This window comes from Cyprinodon tularosa, unplaced genomic scaffold (assembly GCF_016077235.1).
Source record: "Cyprinodon tularosa strain WSP-4 unplaced genomic scaffold, ASM1607723v1 ctg505, whole genome shotgun sequence".
In the NCBI taxonomy this organism is placed as follows: domain Eukaryota; kingdom Metazoa; phylum Chordata; class Actinopteri; order Cyprinodontiformes; family Cyprinodontidae; genus Cyprinodon; species Cyprinodon tularosa.
The window spans coordinates 175,952-196,319 of record NW_024039236.1 but is presented as its reverse complement, the minus strand read 5'-3'; the positions used below and the strand labels follow the sequence as shown (position 1 = coordinate 196,319).

The window sequence follows — 20,368 nt, the reverse complement described above, 5'->3', positions numbered from 1 at the left end:
AAAATTTCAGGTTTTCAATTTTATAATGTAAGTCCAAGGGGGGACTGCTAGAGTGCTAGAGTGCGTGCTTTAGCTTTTGAGCTGTTCTGGTTTTTCAGAACAAATTCTTCTCACTCCCTCATTTTTCACTCAATTTAAATAAATTATACACCAAAATGTAGGAATTTTTCTTAGGATTCAGGAAATGTTACCCTCATTTGTGTGGGATTTACTCTTTTCCTGTAGTTTGGCCCAGACCACAAAGAACTCCACACTCCCCCAATAGAAATCCAATGAAAGAGTTTCAAAGAGCCGCAGACGAAATCCAAAATAACAATTGTTTTCGTATTGCTGCGACTTGTTAACCATTTCATGTACAAACATGGAAGTTGGTATAAAACATCTCCAGATCCCTCTAGCACTCACATTGAAGGACTTTTTTTGATATCATTTATGGTTTAACATTTTAGCTGAGCTGTTCTGGCATAGGAAAATAATGATTTTGGGAAAAAGGCCCAGACTGAAATCTTTTGAAACAAACCACATTTTTACATCGTCACTGTGTCCTCATAGTTTTTAGTAGAAACATGAAAGTTAGCACAATCAAAGTCGAGGGATAGCTGATGCTCATGGTGAAACAATTTTTCAGATACCATTTACGGTTTTCGCTCAAATATTTTTTTTTAGATACCATTTATCGTTTGGTATCTAAAAAAAAACATTTACTGAAGGCAAACCGTAATTTTCTATTTTTTGGATACCATTTACTTCTGCAGCACTCGTTTGTACTGAGCCATTTTCCCATTCAGAAAAACCTGAGAGGAAAGGAAAAATAGTGCTGCGTATCTCTCTCTGTCACTGACAGGCTCATTAGGCATCGTCAAGGTAATGGAACTTCAAAGGGATTTTACCTCTGCCACTTTATTCAGCATATATTAATCTAATGGAGGGATAACAACTGATTTAACATTTGGAAATGACTACTGGCCATGAAATAGGGGCTGTTAGGTCTCTGACCGTCTATGGTCTATGACCGGTGTTAGAGCCTGGTCCGCATTGCCGGCAGTAAGTCTGACTCGTTTCCGGTGAGGGTTGGACTCTGCCAAGGTTGCCCTTTGTCAACGATTATGTTCATAACTTTTATGGACAGAATTTCTAGGCGCAGCCAAGGTGTTGAGAGAATCTGTCTTGGTGGCCTTAGGATTGCATCTTTGTTATTTGCAGATGATGTGGTTCTTTTGGCTTCATCAGGACGAAGATCATTGCCTCCAAATCTGAGACCATGGTCTTGAGCCGGAAAAGGGTAGAGTGCCTTCTCCAGGTTGCGAAGGAAGTGCTGCACCTACTGGAGGAGTTTAAGTATCTTGGGGTCTTGTTTACGAATCAGGGGAAGATGGAGCGGGAGATCGATAGGCAGATTGGTGCGGCGCCTGCTGTGAAGCAGGCCCTGTACCGGTCTGTTGTGGTGAAGAGAGAGCTGAGCCAAAAAGCAAAGCTCTCGATTTACTGGTCGATCTATGTTCCTACCCTCATCTATGTTCATGAGCTTTGGGTCATGACCGAAAGAATGAGATCCCGGATACAAGCTGCTGAAATTAGTTTACTTCGTGGTGTGTCTGGGCTCTCCCTTAACGTTAGGGTGAGGAGCTCAGTCATCCGGGGAGGACTCAGAGTAGAGCCGCTGCTCCTCTACATCGAGAGGAGCCAATTGAGGTGGCTCGGGCATCTGGTTAGGATGCCTCCTGGGCGTCTCCCTGGTGAGGTGTTCCAGGCACGTCCCAACGGGAGGAGAACCAGGGGGAGGCCCAGGACACGCAGAAGGGACTATGTTTCTCGGCTGGCCTGGGAGCGCCTTGGGATTCCCCCAGAGGAGATGGCCGAAGTGGCTGCGGAGAGGGACGTCTGGCCTCCCTACTGAAGATGCAACCTCCGCAACCCGACCCCTGAATAAGCGGATGGATGGATGGATGGATGGATGGATGGATGGATGGATGGATGGATGGATGGATGGATGGATGGGTGGGATGGATGGATGGATGGATGGATGGGTGGGATGGATGGATGGATGGATGGATGGATGGGTGAGTGGGATGGATGTATGGATGGATGGATGGATGGATGGATGGATGGATGGGTGAGTGGGATGGATGGATGGATGGATGGATGGATGGATGGCTACTGGGCATTACCCTTCCCTTGACACTAGGGGTGTGCAAAATAATCGTGATGATGATGCATCGTGATTCTAATTTTCGTGAACTACTGCATCGATTCTTGATGCCAAGAATCGATTATTAATTTAAAAAAATGAATAAATAAAATTGCATGAATGGTTGGCGAACATCAGCCAAAAACAAGTGCAATACCACTTCCAGTCCAGTAGATGTCGCTGCAAATGTGTTGACGCACGCTGCCTTGTGTCACAAGCATTTCCGGCCGTGGGATACTGTGCCGAGTCATTCAAAAACAAAACATGGAGGAGAAAATATTGCAATGCATCGCAATAATTCAAGTATCGTGATGCATCGTGATAGAATCGCATCGTGGCCTGTGAATCGTGATTCGAATCGAATCGTGACTTCTTTGGCAATACCCACCCCTACTTGACACACAACCCTGATAGACTTTCAAAATAAGACTCCAGACTAATTGATGCGAATGGCTCAGCATTTATGACCCAAACTCCACCAGCTTAGTTCTATTAGTCTCTAGGGACCTTTTCAAAACATTCCCCACAGCAAATTTCACAATAAAAGTCGCTCTAATACAGCATTTATTCACCCAATAACATGGAAAACCAGTGATTTCACATTTAGAAAGGGATTCTATATCACTGCCGGGCATGACCCTTCCCTTGACACACATCAATGGTAGACCCTTAAAAATAAGACTACAGGGATTCTTCAAAATAAAAGCCTCTTCCTTATGCAAACTCATTCATTGTGCCGTATGGCTCGTAGCTATGACCTGAACTTAACCAATTTCTTCAAAATTACATTACCAAGGCCTGTTGAAAACACACATCAGTGCACCTTCCTTAATAAGGCTCTAACATTTCCACTGTAATAAGGCATCTGCTAACCTCGTAACATGCAGCCTTAGCCTGCCAACGGTACTTTCATCACTACAACAGCTCGTAACATGCGGGCTGAGCCCGCCAATGGTCCTTTCATCACTGGTGTAGGCAATCAGTCTGGGGAGCCCCATTATAACTTGTATGGGCCCTAATGACCGGTTCCCCGAGTAGGCAGTAGGCATCCCTTCTTCATAATTTTCTAGAAACTTGGGAGATATTATAATCAGACCCTTCTAGTGCTCACATTGAATGATTTTTCTTGATATCATGTATGGTTTGGCTGTGCAGCTTGTAAGATGAGTCTTTTTGTGCCATTGTTCTGCTAAATGATTCTACCCTACAAAATCTTCAGATGATTCAATTGTTTTCTGCTGTTCGAAGTTTCTGATTACTTTCTATCAAATTTTCATATGGTCTTATTTAATTTCTGGAGTTTTTTCCCCTTATTTACTTTCTTTAGCTATTTTTTCTTTTTTCATTCAGCAGAAAACAGCATTCCCACTTTGCTGTTTCTCCGAAACAGCTTTTTCTAGTTTGAAAACTGTGGTTATATAAGAAATGTTACCAAGCAGCACAACCTTCTACCTTGTAAACTAATAAAGAAAGGCAGCTGCATAGTATCAGCTCGCTGACCAGCATTGCACAGTAACAGGTGGGGGAAGGGCAATACCTCCATACTGTATAAGAAAGGTGCTTTCCTTGTTTTGGCTAATTAAAATTACTTTAAATGCTGTTTTAGATTTTAAGCAGACCTTTGTGGAGCGCTGGTATGCAATTATCACTCTAAGGGTGCTAATAACTTCACCCAACATATTTCTATTCAAATAAAATGTAATTTTTGTTATTATAAGACCAAATTTGTAATTTTCTTTCTTTTTGCAGACCCTTAACTTTTTACTTTTCTCATTTTGTTAAGTTTATGGTCACAGCAACAATGTTTAATGAAATTATAAGTTTTTGAAGATATCACACCTACAGATGTCTCGGATAATGCAGAATCAGGAAAGCGATATCAATTTAATTGGAAATAACAAAAAAATTTTTTAATTATTTTAGAAATTTTTATGGGTCCAAAATATATAAATATTTCCTTCTGGTTACGATGCTGCTGCCAACACCAAGGAATCTGCACCTAAATGAATAGTATATGACTAACTTCAATCTAGTTCAGTGAGACTAAGCTCAGGCGTTGGCAGAGCTTATTTTTTCTTCTAAGTGTGACATTCCTTAAATTCAAGCAAAGAATACATAACCAAATAGGAGCAAAACCAGGATCTGTCAAACTTTTGTATGTGAGCCGTGACTTATTAAGCTAAGGGAAACCATGCCGCTTTCCCCCTGGACAGATAAGTTAACTGTTTGCCAGAAGACATTTAAAGCAACAACGTAGGGGAACCTCAGTTGAGTGTCAAAACTTTTTCAGGGTTAGCTCCAAACTTCAGCTTTAACACAACTGTCAACCGTCTGGCAGAGATGTGGAGCGCTGCGCTTACTGGCAATGAGGACTTTATCTTCTAGCTTTCTGCCTCACATTACAAAATTGCATATATCATGTCTGTATAAACTGCTCAATGAATTTAAAATAACTCATAAATTACAGTTCATTGTTGATAATAAATGCTGTATACATTGCAAACAAACATGATGCAGGATAAATGCCTGCTTCATTCCTGACAGATCCTCTATCAGGGTTCAGAGGAGTTTGCCACAAGGAACTCCAGCTTCACACTCTGGACTTGTGCCAATCAAAACAGGAACATTTCTGCAGCACACACACAAACACGGCCTTCTTTCTGACTGATTACGCTCTGTTGACTGATCAGTGGGAGTTGGCAGGATCGACACCATGAGCTCTAAGCCAGGGATGAAACATTAATACCCCAATAAGATGTTGTCAGAGCAAATCAACAGGTAATTACCCATGGATCACTGTCCACCATCCTCAGGGCTTTGTTTTTGTTTTTTATAGCTGCTGATTTATATAAGAAGCGCTGCAGCAGTCTTACACAAACACTACTCACTCGTACGCATATAATCCTATCAAGGTGGTTATGTAGGACAAAGGTTTCCCGACTAAAGGAAATGTAAGCATTTACAAAAACAAGGAACCGCTTTCATTGTTTATATTTGTAAGTCCAGTTTAATAACTGCTCAAATCTTTTCTCCAATTACACAAATGAGCGTCCCATAGGTGGGTCCCTGCCCGGACTTGGGCTCATTAGAGACGGGACAGAGTATTTCTTTGGCTCGGCTATGAAGAGAAACAAAGGAGGTGGTGAGATGAGAGGAGGGGAAAAAAAGGGAAAGAGAAAAGGTTTCAACAAGAAGCAACAAGTCCAAAGTCCTCAGTTTGCTCAGCTTGCACAGTGTCAACCAGGGTTTGTTGTTTTTGGTTTTTGTTTTCCTGCACCAAGGATAACATACAGTCTACATCTGAAGGTAGGGTTTTTCCTCATGTGATCATACATTGGATACCCTGCCTTTAAAAACAAACAAACTCTTAACTGTTTAAAAAGTTACATTTACATGGATATGACCTCAAACACTGAAGGTTACAAGCTTTAACATTATAAAAATCTAGCCCCAAATATGACTGAGAATTTTTAAAACAAACCTGCAAAGAAAAGTTAATGTCTCAAGATGGTTTCAGGGATTTCATGTTTTGACTTTTGAAAATTGTAATGTTTGTATTCAGGTGACACTGCTAATTGGCCCATTAATAATAATTGAATTTTTTTGATCTCACAGTGGAGAAATTACCTCTCTGCATTTAACCCATCCCTTTGGGGAGCAGTGGGCTGCCATTGTGCGGCACCCGGGGAGCAGTGTGGAGGCTGTGGGGATTGAACCGGGAACTGCTCAGAGCACAGTGCACTGCTCTGACCACTAGGCCAACACTCTCCCTTTAAACCGTAGAAAACAACCCTTTGATCATAAAGATCTCACCAATAGATTTTTCTACTTGTGTCCATTTTGTTTTAATTTGAGTCCTTCTTCTTGATTTTCCGAAAGGATTTTTGATAACTTTTTCAAACCCATCTGTCACCTGCAGGTATTGCTGGTAATGTTGTTAACTTTTTATTGATTGACCTTTTGTAAAAAGAGCCTGAACACCAACATTTAAAATTCCTATATATATTTAATGGATAAATATTTTGGAAGCTCAAAATGGAAAAAATAAAGATTCTTTGTAGTAATTTGCTGATCCTTTCAAAATGTTTTTATAGCAGAGACAAAACATTTTTAACTGAGCTAGATAGCTAACAGAAATAACCGTCTCTGTATGGTCTCCTTACTCAACTGTAAAAATATCCAAGGTCACTAATTTAGCACGTGGATCGCTTGTCATTGCTCTTTTTTATACTTTGCCTCCTTCTCACAAACAGCTGTGGTAAAATTCCACCCTGCTTTCTTCAATACATCATTAAATAGGAGGGGCATCAATCCACTTGACCGTTGGTCTGTTCTCCTGACCTTTGTTCTGTCCAGGACCCAGGATCAGGAGCTGCTGTACTGCAGCAGGCGGGCAGATCAACCTCCAATGAGTTTTCAACCGATAAACAAAACTCCTTCAACGTATATCCGGTGTATAATGCTCACCCAGTTTGTGCCAATCACATCCTTAGCTTCACTGACTGTTAGCTAGCTCCTAAAATGTAAACTTCTTGCGTTCCTCTTAATGGGAATTCACCATAATGGCTACCAATAACTGTCAGGGGTTGACATCTCAAACAGATGAAAAAAAAAAGAATGACTTTGCTGTACTCCATTCATAACCTTCCTGTTATCTGCTGCTTTGCTCTCTCTCTCGTTTTGTTGCAGCCTGAATCAGCCAACAAAAAGTAGAAAAAAACAACTTATTATTTTACAGTGTCTTACAATGCTGTGCTTCATCACATTTTATTTCAATGCTGATAAAAAAATAGCTGTCGTTGAAGAGTGCAGCTTTTAGCGTTAGCTAGCTCATAGTTCCTACTGTATAGCGGTGATTTTTCTACTAGGAAAAAGACTCTTTCAGCTTGTGCTGATCACTGGTCAGGCCAGGAAATGTAAAGAGCTTATTCAGGTCGCTCTCTGAATCTTTGTTTCATCTTCAGTTTTAATATTCACATGTTGAAAATGTCAAAGCTGAAATTTTAAATGTGTAAAAGTAGGGATGCACGATATTGGGATTTTGGCCGATATCCGATAGGGGGCCGATTATATCGTGCATCTCTATGTAAAAGTTGTGGTTTCTTATAGGATAAATGGAGACGCTGGGAAGAAATATCTTCTGTTTCAACTAGATTAGGATTAAATATGTTTTTTTTATATACCACAGAATATTAAGACATTGGGGTAAGAAGATAAACATACATGGTTTATTTTTTTATTCTTTCATTAATTAATTCTTTAATCTTTCCTCTCTGACCCTTCCTTTTTTCTGTCCCTTTCAGCCATTTCTCACCCATAAGAAAGACCCCTAACAACACTTCTGCTCAAAATAGCATATAAAATTTATCTTCGCTTTTCCCTGTTCTTTACTGAGGAATTTCAGGAACTCAACTGTGGGTCAAAACGACAAGGGAGGTAAATACCATGGTGAGAAAAAAAAAGTTGCTTTATATGTAACTTTTAAATGGATATGGAGAGACATCTGAGATTGGGATAAAAACAAAAGTTTCAAGAAATGAGGATTGATTTCTGTATTGAACAGTCTGTCATGTGTCAGAGAATTGAATCCTAAATGGTTAAAATCAAAGCCTTTCCATGAGACTTTTCCTTTAGCTTCTAAACTCTCCTTTAGATTCTGTGCCTGTAGTCTTTATTATTTGCATTTCTCTTTGGCTTCGGTTCAGCGGGTCACTTCCTGCTGAGGGTCCTTATTTTGGGAAGAGCCTCTTCCTCCAGTGACCTTTGACCTGATGCTTTGATTTACAGCAGCCTTCAAAATTACCCAAAGAGCTAGGAAATAAGTCAGACAATTAAGAAAAAGAACCCAAAACTGATTTTTATGTTATGAACTCATTGCAGAAAACCACAAGTTTAGCCAGAGCTGGATAAAATGAGATTTTATCTGTCAAATATTTAACTTATTATGTCCTTTTCTTATGCACTGCTTAACATCAGTGAGCTTTCAAAGCTGTTTATTATCTAACAGCAACAAAATGCATTCTAGTATAATGAAGCAGACTAACATAAAGTGTGATATGAGTCAAGTGGAAGGAAAACATGACGCATAGTAAAAAAAAAAGGAAAAACCTATAAAGCTCTCAGACAGTGCAGGCCTACTCCGATTAGCTCACTTTCTTTTCTCACAATTGTCTTCGAAAAATTCCTTCAATCCAGATCGCTGAGTGTTGTAAAAAAGAGCAATCTGTAATTTTTGCTGTAAACTTGCTAAACAACATAAGCGTCCAGCATAACTTTGGGTCCTTTAGCTGCTCATTTATGTCTCAAACCCTGGAAAATCCTTCTCTCCAATTATTTCTAGTTAAGTCTTTTAAACTGTGTTCAGTTGATATATTATTATTATATTGATATTAGTATTTTAATAGCCATTTTTCAGATACCCATTTGGATTTTGCCTTTATCTTTCCCAGGAGCATTTTATCACCTCAATATATTGTGATGGAAATCCCTCCATCCCAGCTTTGGTTGGATGTTCATGGCTGTTCTGCTGGAAGGCGAACATCTGCCTCCGTTTTCTCCCAGTTTATCCTGTCAGAGCTAAGCAAACACATCCCCAGAGGAGGATGTTGCCTCCATCAGTGTTGTGCTAGTTACTGGTAAAAACTGACTAGTTACACTTACTTTACTTTATTCATAAAGTTACTCAGTTACTCTATCATCACTGGCACCAAACCTTTTGTTAGTTTTAAAATGAAAACGTTGTTGCTGGTTAACTCTGGCATCCACCCAGTGTCAGAGTAAGGGATGTAGACTCCTTTGGGATTTGTGGTGAGTCCTTTTTCCCTCCAGTGGTGTTTTACTTTAATCTACTACAGCAATGGATTTTATTTAAGGGTATAGGGGTCAAGGCGATGGCTGATAACTGGTAATTTTGTTTAAAAACATATTTAATCTGAATATTTCCTCCACGTTGCAATTTTACAATTGTTTGTGTTGATTTATCAAATAAAATCATAATAAAATTCCTTAAAAATTGTTTTTAAATTGACAAAAGGGGCCCTAAGCTTAAATCTTTAAAGTTATTTCTTTAATCCTGTAGTTCTCCTTCAAGCCTTATTTTCTGATGTGTTTAAGCATCCCTGGAAAGGAGTAAAAGAAAAGAAGGATTTTTTCCCCCTTTTGGGATCACTGAGCTCTTAGCAAAGTCCTGGTTAACGAGATGAACTCGTGATGAGAGTCAAATGAACTGTTCCCATTAGCATTAGAAGTGATCAGAGGCAGAGAATGTGGACAAATTGATGGAGAATATTCCACCAATCTGTTGGATTTTTCTTTTCTAAATTAGGTTGCAAGTCCTTTGAAGAGGAGAGTAGCAGGATTTGAGAGTGCTGTTGTGGATTTATATTCAATGCCAATCCAGGTTGGATGCCATATTTATGTTGTGAAATAACTGTTCTATTCAATTCCCAGCCAGCTGGGAGTTTATATTTTAGATATTTCAAGATGATTGTTGCTCTCCCAGGTAGGGGTGGCAAATATCTTATTTAATCAGATATTATTTCAGCTGTTATATACTGTTTAGAAACACACACCCTACTAGCTGTGTGTTAGAACAATAGATGAAAGAGTGATTCATGGTCAAACAGTTCATTCTGCACATACATGGAATAAATTCACCACAACTTCTGTTCAAAATATGTTTATTAACAAAAATCATTCAGCTCCAAGTCAAACATATTTCAGTTTAAAACTCTTAACTCAAAGTCTCAACTAAACTAAACCATTATGTACAAAGAGGACTAAGTTAGACATCAGGATTCCACTAAATGACTCTTGGTCTCCTGGTTATGGAAATGTAACAAGCATATGAGGAACACATGAACACTAATGTTATATCAGTGTTTGAACCCTTAGTGAAATAAAGCTTGTCCAAATTTCAACAACAGCTCAAAACATATTAGTGTAGGACAGCATAGCATGCAGTCCATCCTGTTAGCTTTGTCTTTACTCATCAGTAAACACATTAAATGATCAAAATCATCAAAAGACACATCCTTAGCAGAGGTCTTAACCCTATATAATTGCCAAAACTGTATTTTCTTCTTCGGTCATCATGTCAAGATAAGGCACGGACACTGGTTCTCACGTCAAAAACCACGATCATGGCACATGGCACAACAGTGCTGTTAAAATGAGAGAGTAATAATGTGATTGAATGTGTGTTTTACAGAGTGACAGAGTTGATGGGTTACTCCCCTGAGGACCTGCTGGGTCGATCGGTCTACGAGTTCTACCACGCCCTGGACTCAGACAGCGTCACTAAGAGCCACCACAACTGTAAGTCATGAAGGTCACAACTCAACATTTACTTTTGAGCAAGAAGCATAATTTGTTCCCCTTTTTTTGTTAATTTATTTGGGTATATCTATTGTTTGTTTTTGTTTTTAACAAAATGATTTATTTGGTTAAATAATGCATCTAAAGAATGTATAGAGTGCTGCAGAATAAAAGTATTAGTTTCAATAAAAACCCAAAGTATTTAAATAACTGTTTATTAATTTTGATTGGTTTAAAATCTATAAATGTTTAGTTCTGGTTACGAATCAATGTAAATACAAAAGTATTCTGTACTAATAGGAATCATGGAAAGAAGCAACATGAGACGGAGCTCAGCTGTTCCCAGATCATTGTAGCTCTACTTCCTGTCTCCATTATATTACTCAGATTTAAGGCAAAAACAAGAAAAAGGAACCAAAACGAGGGCAGATATCTGCAGAGCTTTTCATTGCTGCTGCAGATTAAGGGAAGCAAAGGAGCCCAGAAGGATGCAGAGGTTTTTTTCCCCCCTCACCAGCTTAGCTGTATGGCTCTGTTCGAAAACCTAGGACGCATCCTTAGAAGACCGGATTCGAAGGCCGATTACGTCATAGCGCGGCGCCGAGGTCTGGTCGGATTCCAAGAGTCCTCGTTATGCGGCCTTAAAATGCGTCCTTCTTTTTGCCCGATTTGAAGGACGGGTCTGATGTATCCTCGGTATTCTTGGATATCCCAGGATTCATTGCGAGACCAAGCAAGCCGTGATCAGAGGAAAGGTTACTTGGCGCCGAACAGTGGTGAAAATTGGAAGTTCAGTTTAATATAATACAACTCTGTGAATAGTTCCGTCTGAAATGAATGAAAATAGTTGTTTTAATGGTTACTGAGTCAGATATGTGGCGGTAATGTTTGGTTTATCTAAAGGTTTTAATCTGTTACTGTATATATATATATATATATATATATATATATATATATATATATATATATATATATATATATATATATATATATATATATATATATATATACTATAAATCTGATAGGATTTTTATCTTTTTATTGCTATTTTGCACAATATGCTTAACTTTGTATTTTTTGTTGTTGAATATTAGAGATTTTGCAGATATATTTTTTGTAAATATATTGTTTAGATTTACTTATATCTTTCTACCCCTTTTATAGAATAGAATAGAAAATCCCTTTATTGTCCCACAATGGGCAGATTTACAGCAGCAGAAAGATTATTGAAAGTGGTCACACAAATGTGGACCTTAGAAAAATGTATAAGAATAACATAATAGGGAAGAGTTAAAATATAAAAAATAAAATACTGTAAAGTGTTTTAACAATATAAAACTGGGGAATAAATAACCAATATGCAGCTATGGACATTTTTACAGTAATGTTGAAAATAGCAGCAGCATCAGAGATGTGCAGAATGACAGCAGCAGGTTATTTAACTGACTAAGGTTTCTATCATTACATTTGATTTGATTTGTTCCTGCTCCCGGTGGTTGGAACATTTATTCCACTCTGGATTCTTGTGAGTGTAGTCTTTGTTCACTTCACAATAAAAAAGAAATAAACAGTTTTGAAAACTTCTGTATTCATTCTTTTCCTGCTTTGTGTGTCAACGTTCACGGTTGCTAAGCAACAGAGCATACGGCGGTAAAACCCGCCAAAGGGTAGACCTGGTCGAATTTACAGCCAAAACTCTTCCGGTCTCCTTATTTTCAAGGACTTCGAAGGATCCAGTCTAGGTAGACCGCGTCTTTGGAGGACCCGTCCTAGGTTTTCGAACAGAGCCTATGTTTGCAGACCTGCTACCAAACAGTGTGAAACACAAGCTGCTGAGTGTGAGTGCGCCACTCACTGGCCAGGAGGAGTTAAACTTGGAGATCCCACTTTTAAAGCCAAAGTAGGGAGTTTTTAGGAAGCCGCTAACTTAAAGTAAAGATTTGAAGAAGCACTCCTTCTAGTACGACGTCTCTTCTTCCACTAAGAGGAGGAGCTTAAATTTTTTCACAGATTTTCTGCCTTATATTCTACTATCAGGCCATAGTGACAGTTTTAGCTAATATATAAAACATATTTTTATATTAAGTTACCAAATGCTCCTTAAAGATAGAATAGCGAAAAAAGATTTACGTGTACGTTACCGACTCATCAAAATGTTGGAAGTAATTTGAGTTAATGTGATGGGATAACATCATCCCTCGTTGTCCACTTTCCTCCACATCAGAGGAAAATGTATTCCATCATTTCTTTGGGTGTTTTTTAAAGATAAAATGTTTTTTTGTTTTGTTTTTTTTTGTCTTTTGTTTGTGCTTCCCCTACATTCTTCCCCTAATGCACCCTGGGAAGCTGCCCATGTGGTCCATATTAAAAGTCACCTCTTTGTACAACATGTTAGCATGTTTTTAAGTGAGATGTTAGCCTTAAGATCAGGGCAGAACAAGGTGGTTTGAATGACAGGAGCTTCAGTAAAAAACTTTATCCAATGAAATAATGTGTTAAAGCAAGGGACTAAATGTGAGTCAGGTGTAGCTAACAGGCTGCATATGATCACTTACTATCTATTTTTGGTCTATCCATGCATCCCACTCTTTTTGTTGTGTGTGTGTGTGCAGAGCAGGAGCATTATGGGGTATTAAGATGTCTTTTATCAAATTAAGTCAAGCCACTGATGGCCTGATGAGGTTTGCACTCATCTGGTCCCATGAGCCCAAACGTGGTGGACAGGGGACCAGGTGGCCTCTATTACCATCTAATAACACTGTTTGTGCGCATCTGTGTTCAAGCGATGATCTGAAGTGTCATGGATATTCTCTCTGCTGACAGAACGGTATCATTAGCCGCTCCAAACAGAAAAGCTCTGCAACATCATCAATGAACATGTGATCTGCTTTTTTCTTTTTTGATAGAAACAGTACATAACTTAGCTTATTTAATCTATTTAGGTTTATAACAATAACAACAGTGAATAGTCACACCTTTGTCAATATCTTGCTTTCTATTCATGTTTGATCATAGGTTAGAGCCACTGAAACAATGAAGGAAAGTTAACTGATTTTTAAATTTTATTTCAGTATAATATGTGAAAAAAGTTAAGATTAAAGTTAAGACTTTAATCTCAGAATTCTGACTTTTTCCCATATTATACCGAAACTAAATTTGAAAATCAGTTAAATTTTTTTTTATTTTTTAGTGGCCCTACTCCTAATCCTTTTCGGTACACATCTCTTCCCTCATGGTCAGAATTCAGAGAAAAAAGTCAGAATTCAGAGAAAAAAAAGTCAGGATTCAGAGAAAAAAGTCAGAATTCAGAGAAAAAAAAAGTCAGGATTCTGAGGTTAATGTCAGAATCCTGACTTTTTCCCATATACGGAAAGAAAATGAAAAAATCAGTAAATTTTATTAGATTTTTTCATTTGCCCTAATCCTCTTCCGTATGAAAAGCCATTTTGTCCCACACATATTTTATCTGTAGGTTTGATGTCTACCATTTTTTTCCAGTTACACTATGAAATTTATTAGGTTTTAGAGCAATGAAACAGCATTCCTTGAAATAAAATGGTTTCCTTTTTGCTTTCATGCTGTTTTATTATTGTTTGCAAATTTTAGTCTTAAAACTCAAGATAAATTTTCAGAACTGATTCATAAAAAAGATACTTCCTCCTACGATAAGGTTTGTCAAATGCAGTGTTTGAATAAGGCTTTTTTTTCCATAGCTCACAAATGGAATTTTTTTTTGCCGATGTATTTCATTGGATCATAGTCGCAGCGATATATCGAGTTCCTTTTTTGTCTGCAGACAGACATATAAAAGGCACGTGGAGAAAACCGGCTCGTACCGCTCTCCCGGCCAACGTGACCAGCCTGTTGATCAGCAGCATGAAGCAGCGTCCCCCGCTACATGCAAACTTCCTCAGGGAGTCACTCAGACACACGGACACAAAGTGTCAGCAGCCTAATGTGAGCTCCTTGACCAGTGGCGCTGCTTTCCCACGCCAGCGCTGAACCCTGGCCTACAGCCAGCGGATTCGTTCTCAGCCTGAAGTCAAACATCCAGCTTAGCCGTGCTAAGAAATGCAGGGACAGTTATAATTTATGAAACACTTCACACTTAAAACCATTGGCTGTTGTCATTGATCAGAATCAGTTTTTAAGAAACTGTTTGATATTCCTGTATGATTAATTAATCAGATCCCAACAGTCTCTGCAGCTCATGTATAAAGTCTATTGATAAAACTTCTTTGCTCTGCTCGGATATTAAACACCTTATTTCTCTAACACACCCTTCATTGAAGCAATATTTATTATCCTCTAACTCTTAGTATTTTGTCACATTGGAGTCAAAAATTTGAGGCTTATTTAGTTGAACTTGCATGGAATAAGTAGTGTGTAAACACTATGCTTGTTTGACTGAGTGTCTCACTAATACAGTAGGTTCCTTAACAACAACACCACAAAGGCAGATAATCAGGTCATTTACAGGATTGTGAAAATCTGTCTGCTTAGCTGAGGAGGTAATTGAGTAATTTGATTCATGTTTGGAAGCAGAGATGCATCTAAAATGTCAGCTCACATCTTTAAATATATATATATATACATTTTGAAAAGTCAAATACATTTCTACCATGTCACAAGAATGGAGAGAAATTTGCTTCAGTATATTTGAAAAACAAAGAAAATGTAAAAAAAAAAAAGACATTTAAAGAAATTGAATATTTTTAAATGGAACTCTCAAAAACCTCTCCTTAGTTTTTAAGTGTAAATTATAGGTATGCAAAGTTTGACATATATTTTTGCTGTTTTCTATTATTTTAGATTTTATATTTGACATGATTTATTTTCCTTTTACAAATGTTATTTTTTCACATTTTAGGGGAGACTTCGTTTTATGAAGGCTAGCAAGGTGGCACCGTTTGTAGCACAGCTATAAACTGTGTACAAAATACAATCACTTAGTATTTTAGTAGCTATTTTACTGAGTGCTTTTCACTCTCTGATGAATGTTTTTTTTACTTTTTCTTGAGTAAAAAAAAAAGGTTAAAGTAGATCCCATCTTTAGTGAAAAGTTTGCATACTCTACACACCTCTGTGTATAGTTTAACTTCTGTCTAAATCCAGCCATTCTTAGAGAACCAGGAAGAAGAGAGTCTGTTTTCTATTTCGCCATAAACCATGTAGACAGGAACGTCCCCTTTAGGTAGTTTTGTCGAAGGCAAAGAGGATGTCACGATTTAACATACATGTGTTAATTATGTCACTGCGGAGGCTAGCCTGCAACAAACCAGTCATTATCCAGAAAATTCTCTCTGCTTTTTCTGGTCATAGTAGCTTCACCTGGTCTGTTCCTGTGGGGCTGTAGCACCAACCTGGAGAGAACATATCAGCTTAGTTTCTGCCAGGAACACCTTTGATTATAGATGACAGAGTTGGGCCTGTTTTTTTTTAGTGTTTAGTCTTGTTTCTCTCCTAGACCTGCCTATAGGCTCGGCTTTTATGTGGCCAACTGTAGGTGCTCTCTTTCATCCCTTTGACTTGAAAACCACCTGAGTGATCGTCTGCTTAATTGCTTGTCACCCGGGAGCAAAGTGTTCTGAAAATCAATAAAGTACCTTAACAGGTTATGTGTTGTGAATTGGTGCTACTAGATTGAATTGAATTGACAATTCCTCTCTTGGGTAGGGTGGGAGGAAAATGATATACATCAGAGAAAACACAAAGGTTGTCTTAGCACACATCCCAGTGTTACAACAGGAGGATGGAGGGATTATGCTGTGTGCCTTTTTTCAGTCAGAAACCAAGAAGAAGGTCTAAACTTAAGGGAAGGTAAATAAATCTAGATGGGTCAAAAGGCTTGTCTCTATGACAGAGGTTGGTCCTCAAGGAAAGCAAAGACTCTAAACAGACATAAGGGCTATGGGAAACAACTTTGACTAAAGCCATTTTATGGGCTAAAATCAGATTAGATCCAGTTGGGAATCTGAAGCAAAACGCAAAACAGGACGTTTTTTAACTATTTTTTTGGAGCTGCAGCTCTATTGCTGAATACAGATCCGCGTTGGTGTCAAGAAGAAGTTGCTCATGTTTTTTTTTTTTTTTCCTATCCGTTTCTCTCTTCAGTGTGCACCAAGGGCCAGGCAGTGAGCGGTCAGTATCGCATGCTGGCGAAGAACGGAGGCTATGTCTGGGTGGAGACTCAGGGAACTGTCATTTACAACAGCCGCAACTCTCAGCCCCAGTGCATTGTTTGCATCAACTACGTCCTGAGGTCAGCTCCTGCCACGTTAGCAGAGAATTTCTGACCCTAAAGTCTTAAATTCCTGTTCTAACTCACTGGTATCTTCTCATGTGGTGCAGCGACGTGGAGGAGAAGTCGGTGATTTTCTCCCTGGAGCAGACGGAGGCCATGTTCAAGCCACCTCACATGAGCAGCTTCTTCACCACCGAAGGAGCAGGCATGACTGCAGAGGGAAGAGACTCCCTTTTCACCTCCTTCAAAGAGGAGCCAGACGACCTGGCTCAGCTCGCTCCGACGCCTGGAGACACCATCATTTCCCTTGACTTTGGTGGGTTTGGACCTCTGACTTTTTCTATTTCTACTTTTTCTGCAAATGAAAGCTTGTCTACAAAAGACTCTTTCCCTTCAGGTCGTCCTGAGTTTGAGGAATCCCAGCAGCCAGCACCATTCCCCTCAGTGTCCTCTTCATCCATGCCACCTCCTGGACCTTCATCTTGGACAGGCGAGAGCCAGAAACCAGCTCCTGCTGCCGGCGACATGCCTTTAAGGGCTGGTGCTTTCACCATGCAGCAGAAGCCTCCACCTGGAAGCGCTACTCCGAGCCTCAGCAGCTGCTCCACGGTGAGGAGGAGAAGGAATAATGATAGCCTGATTGTTTAGTTTGAAGTCCTAATAGTTTGAAGACTGCCACTGGTTGATGGGGTTTGTTTCCTTGTTTATTCTGTGTGAGTTTAGTGAGGTGAGTAAAAATGGGCAAAGTTGGTGAGAACACCGGGTGGAAGTTTGGATGGAGCAATCTGGTTAGCCATGAATGGAGCCTTTCTAGAACCTCATATTTTACTCCATCTGGCCTCCCATTTTGTCTTTGTTTGTGCTCCTTGGCTCCTTTTGCCATAATCAGTTTATCTCATTTTTGCATTTTTCCATCTGCAGCCTAGCAGCCCAGGTGATTACTACAGCTCAGTGGAGAGCGACCTGAGGGTAGAGCTCACCGAGAAGCTGTTTGCTCTGGAGACTGACGGGAACGACAGGGCTGCACACAAAGAGGTGGGTGTCTGCCCAACACTCATTGATCTAAATACAATCAGGAGTACACACCAGAAATCATAGTCGGCCCCAAAAGGGAATTTATTAAAGTCATATTAAATCCATTAACCTTAGGTTTGTCATGATGGGTAAACGGAAGCAAGCCCAAGATGCAGAACACACACGGAGACTCGGGAAAAAGTCCAAAGAGTTTATTAAAGGCACAAGCACATGAATCACAGTTCAGGCAGGGGACTGATTCGCTGGGGTCTGTGCGGGGAAAGGGAGATGGCTGGATTTGAGCTTCCAGCTCACTGCAGGGAAACAACAGGGGAAATCCACATGTGAACCTCTTAGGGAAACTCCACAGGGGAGTCGTCAGGTAGCATCCACGTAGAATTCTTGGGTTGGCTCACCAGGGCAGATTAGCAGGTTAGCTTTCCTAGAACGTCAGGCTTGGGACTGGCTTCCTATGATGCAACTCTCCCAGAGCTGCAGGCCAGAGACAGGTTGCCAGAGAGACAGTTCTTCCAGAGCTTCACAAGGAAACAGGAGGTTAAGCTCATCCAGAGCTTTCACGAGGAGACAGGGGGTTAAGCTCATCCAGAGCTTTCACGAGGAGTCAGAGGGTTAAGCTCATCCAGAGCTTTCACGAAGAGACAGGAGGTTAAGCTCATCCAGAGCTTTCACGAGGAGACAGGGGGTTAAGCTCATCCAGAGCTTTCACGAGGAGACAGGAGGTTAAGCTCATCCAGAGCTTTCACGAGGAGACAGGGGGTTAAGCTCATCCAGAGCTTTCACGAAGAGACAGGAGGTTAAGCTCATCCAGAGCTTTCACGAGGAGTCAGAGGGTTAAGCTCATCCAGAGCTTTCACGAGGAGTCAGAGGGTTAAGCTCATCCAGAGCTTTCACGAGGAGTCAGAGGGTTAAGCTCATCCAGAGCTTTCACGAGGAGTCAGAGGGTTAAGCTCATCCAGAGCTTTCACGAGGAGTCAGAGGGTTAAGCTCATCCAGAGCTTTCACGAGGAGTCAGAGGGTTAAGCTCATCCAGAGCTTTCACGAAGAGACAGGAGGTTAAGCTCATCCAGAGCTTTCACGAAGAGACAGGATTCTAAGATCAACACTGCGGCGTGGAATCAAGGTCAGGCAGGAGCTTATAAAGGAGAGGTCTTCTGATAAGAGGATTAGGAATAGGTGTTCAGGAAGGTTCCAGCTCCAGAAGACCCACAGCGCATCCTGCTGGAGACAGAGGGTAATCTCCAGATCCCCACAGTAACTCCAACCCTAAGGGAAAAACAAAGAGAGCAGAAGAGGATCCTCGGCGCCCTCTGGTGGGCAAGCCTGAGGATCCCAACAGAGCCCCCCCCTCAAGGGCGGATTCCAGACGCCCCCAGAAAAAATCCAACAAAAACAAACAAAAAAAACAACCCACTCAGGGTGGGCGGAGGGGGCACTAGGGTGAGGAGGGCCAGAAACAACAAAAAACAAAAACAACCCACCCAGGGTGGGCGGAGGGGGCACTAGGGTGAGGAGGGCCAGAAACAACAAAAAACAGAGTCCAGAAAACAAAACCAACCCACCCAGGGCGGGTGGAGGGGGCACTAGGTCGAGGAGGGCCAGAACCAACAGAAAAAGAGGTCCAACAAACAAAAAACAACCCACCCAGGGTGGGCGAAGGTGGAAACAGGCCAGGAGGGCAGAAAACAAAACCAGAGTCCAGAACAAAAAACGATCCACTTATGGTGGACGAAAACAAAAGAAAACCCAAAAACTTTCTTGGGCAAAGTCTCTGGTGGCCGGCCGAGGGACTGGCAGCAGGACAGAGTCTCAGGTGGCTGGCCGAGGGACCGGCAGCGGGACAGAGTCCCAGGAGGGCTGCTGTGGGACCGGCAGCAGGACACAGTCCCAGGAGGGCTGCCGTGGGACCGGCAGCAGGACACAGTCTCGGGTGGCCTACCGTGGGGCCGGCTGCAGGACACAGTCTCAGGTGGCCTGCCGTAGGGCTGGCTGCAGGACACAGTCTCAGGTAGCCTGCCGAGGGGCCGGCAACGGAGGCATAGAAGCTGCTCAGGAAGCCGACCACGGGGCTGGGAACAAAGCAGCGTCTTAGGAGGACCACCGCCGGGCCGGAGGCATGGCAGAGGTTCAGGAGGCCGGCCTATGATCCGGCAACGGAGCAAAGTCTTAGGTGGCCGGCAGCGGGGTCCAAGGCGACGCTGACACTCTGGGGGTCTGCCACGGGGGCGGCGATGAAGATGATGCTCCGGGGTTCTGCCGTGGGACCGGAGGCGAAGCTGACGCTCAGGAGGTCCACCACGGGGCCGAAGGTGAAGCTGACGCTCAGGAGGTCTGCCGCGGGGCCGAAGGCGAAGAACCTTCTCAGGAGGAAGACGCCCAAACTTCAGCAGGTACCCCCACGGGGTACCCCGTCCCCTCCTCGGTAGCTCAGGCTCTGTAGCGACCGCCGACTGGGGCTCAGGAGGAGGCTCTGAGGAGACCGCCGAGTGTGGCTCTGGTGGAGGTTCTGGGGAGACCGTCAAGTGCGGCTCTGGAGGAAGTTCTGAAGAGACCGCCGACTGCGGCTCTGGAGGAGGCTCTGAAGAGGC

The 20,368-nt window shown here is 41.3% G+C and overlaps 1 protein-coding gene across 1 annotated transcript in view; it reads left to right on the top strand.

Annotated features, from left to right (window-relative positions):
- The window catches only part of epas1b (endothelial PAS domain protein 1b), an 81,836-nt gene that overhangs the window by 52,709 nt on the left and 8,759 nt on the right, over window positions 1–20,368 (top strand). The window contains exons 7-11 of the mRNA XM_038303130.1: window positions 10,398–10,504; window positions 16,619–16,766; window positions 16,856–17,064; window positions 17,146–17,357; window positions 17,670–17,783. Of these exons, the coding sequence (XP_038159058.1) occupies window positions 10,398–10,504; window positions 16,619–16,766; window positions 16,856–17,064; window positions 17,146–17,357; window positions 17,670–17,783 (790 nt within the window). The remainder of the gene's footprint in view (window positions 1–10,397; window positions 10,505–16,618; window positions 16,767–16,855; window positions 17,065–17,145; window positions 17,358–17,669; window positions 17,784–20,368) is intronic.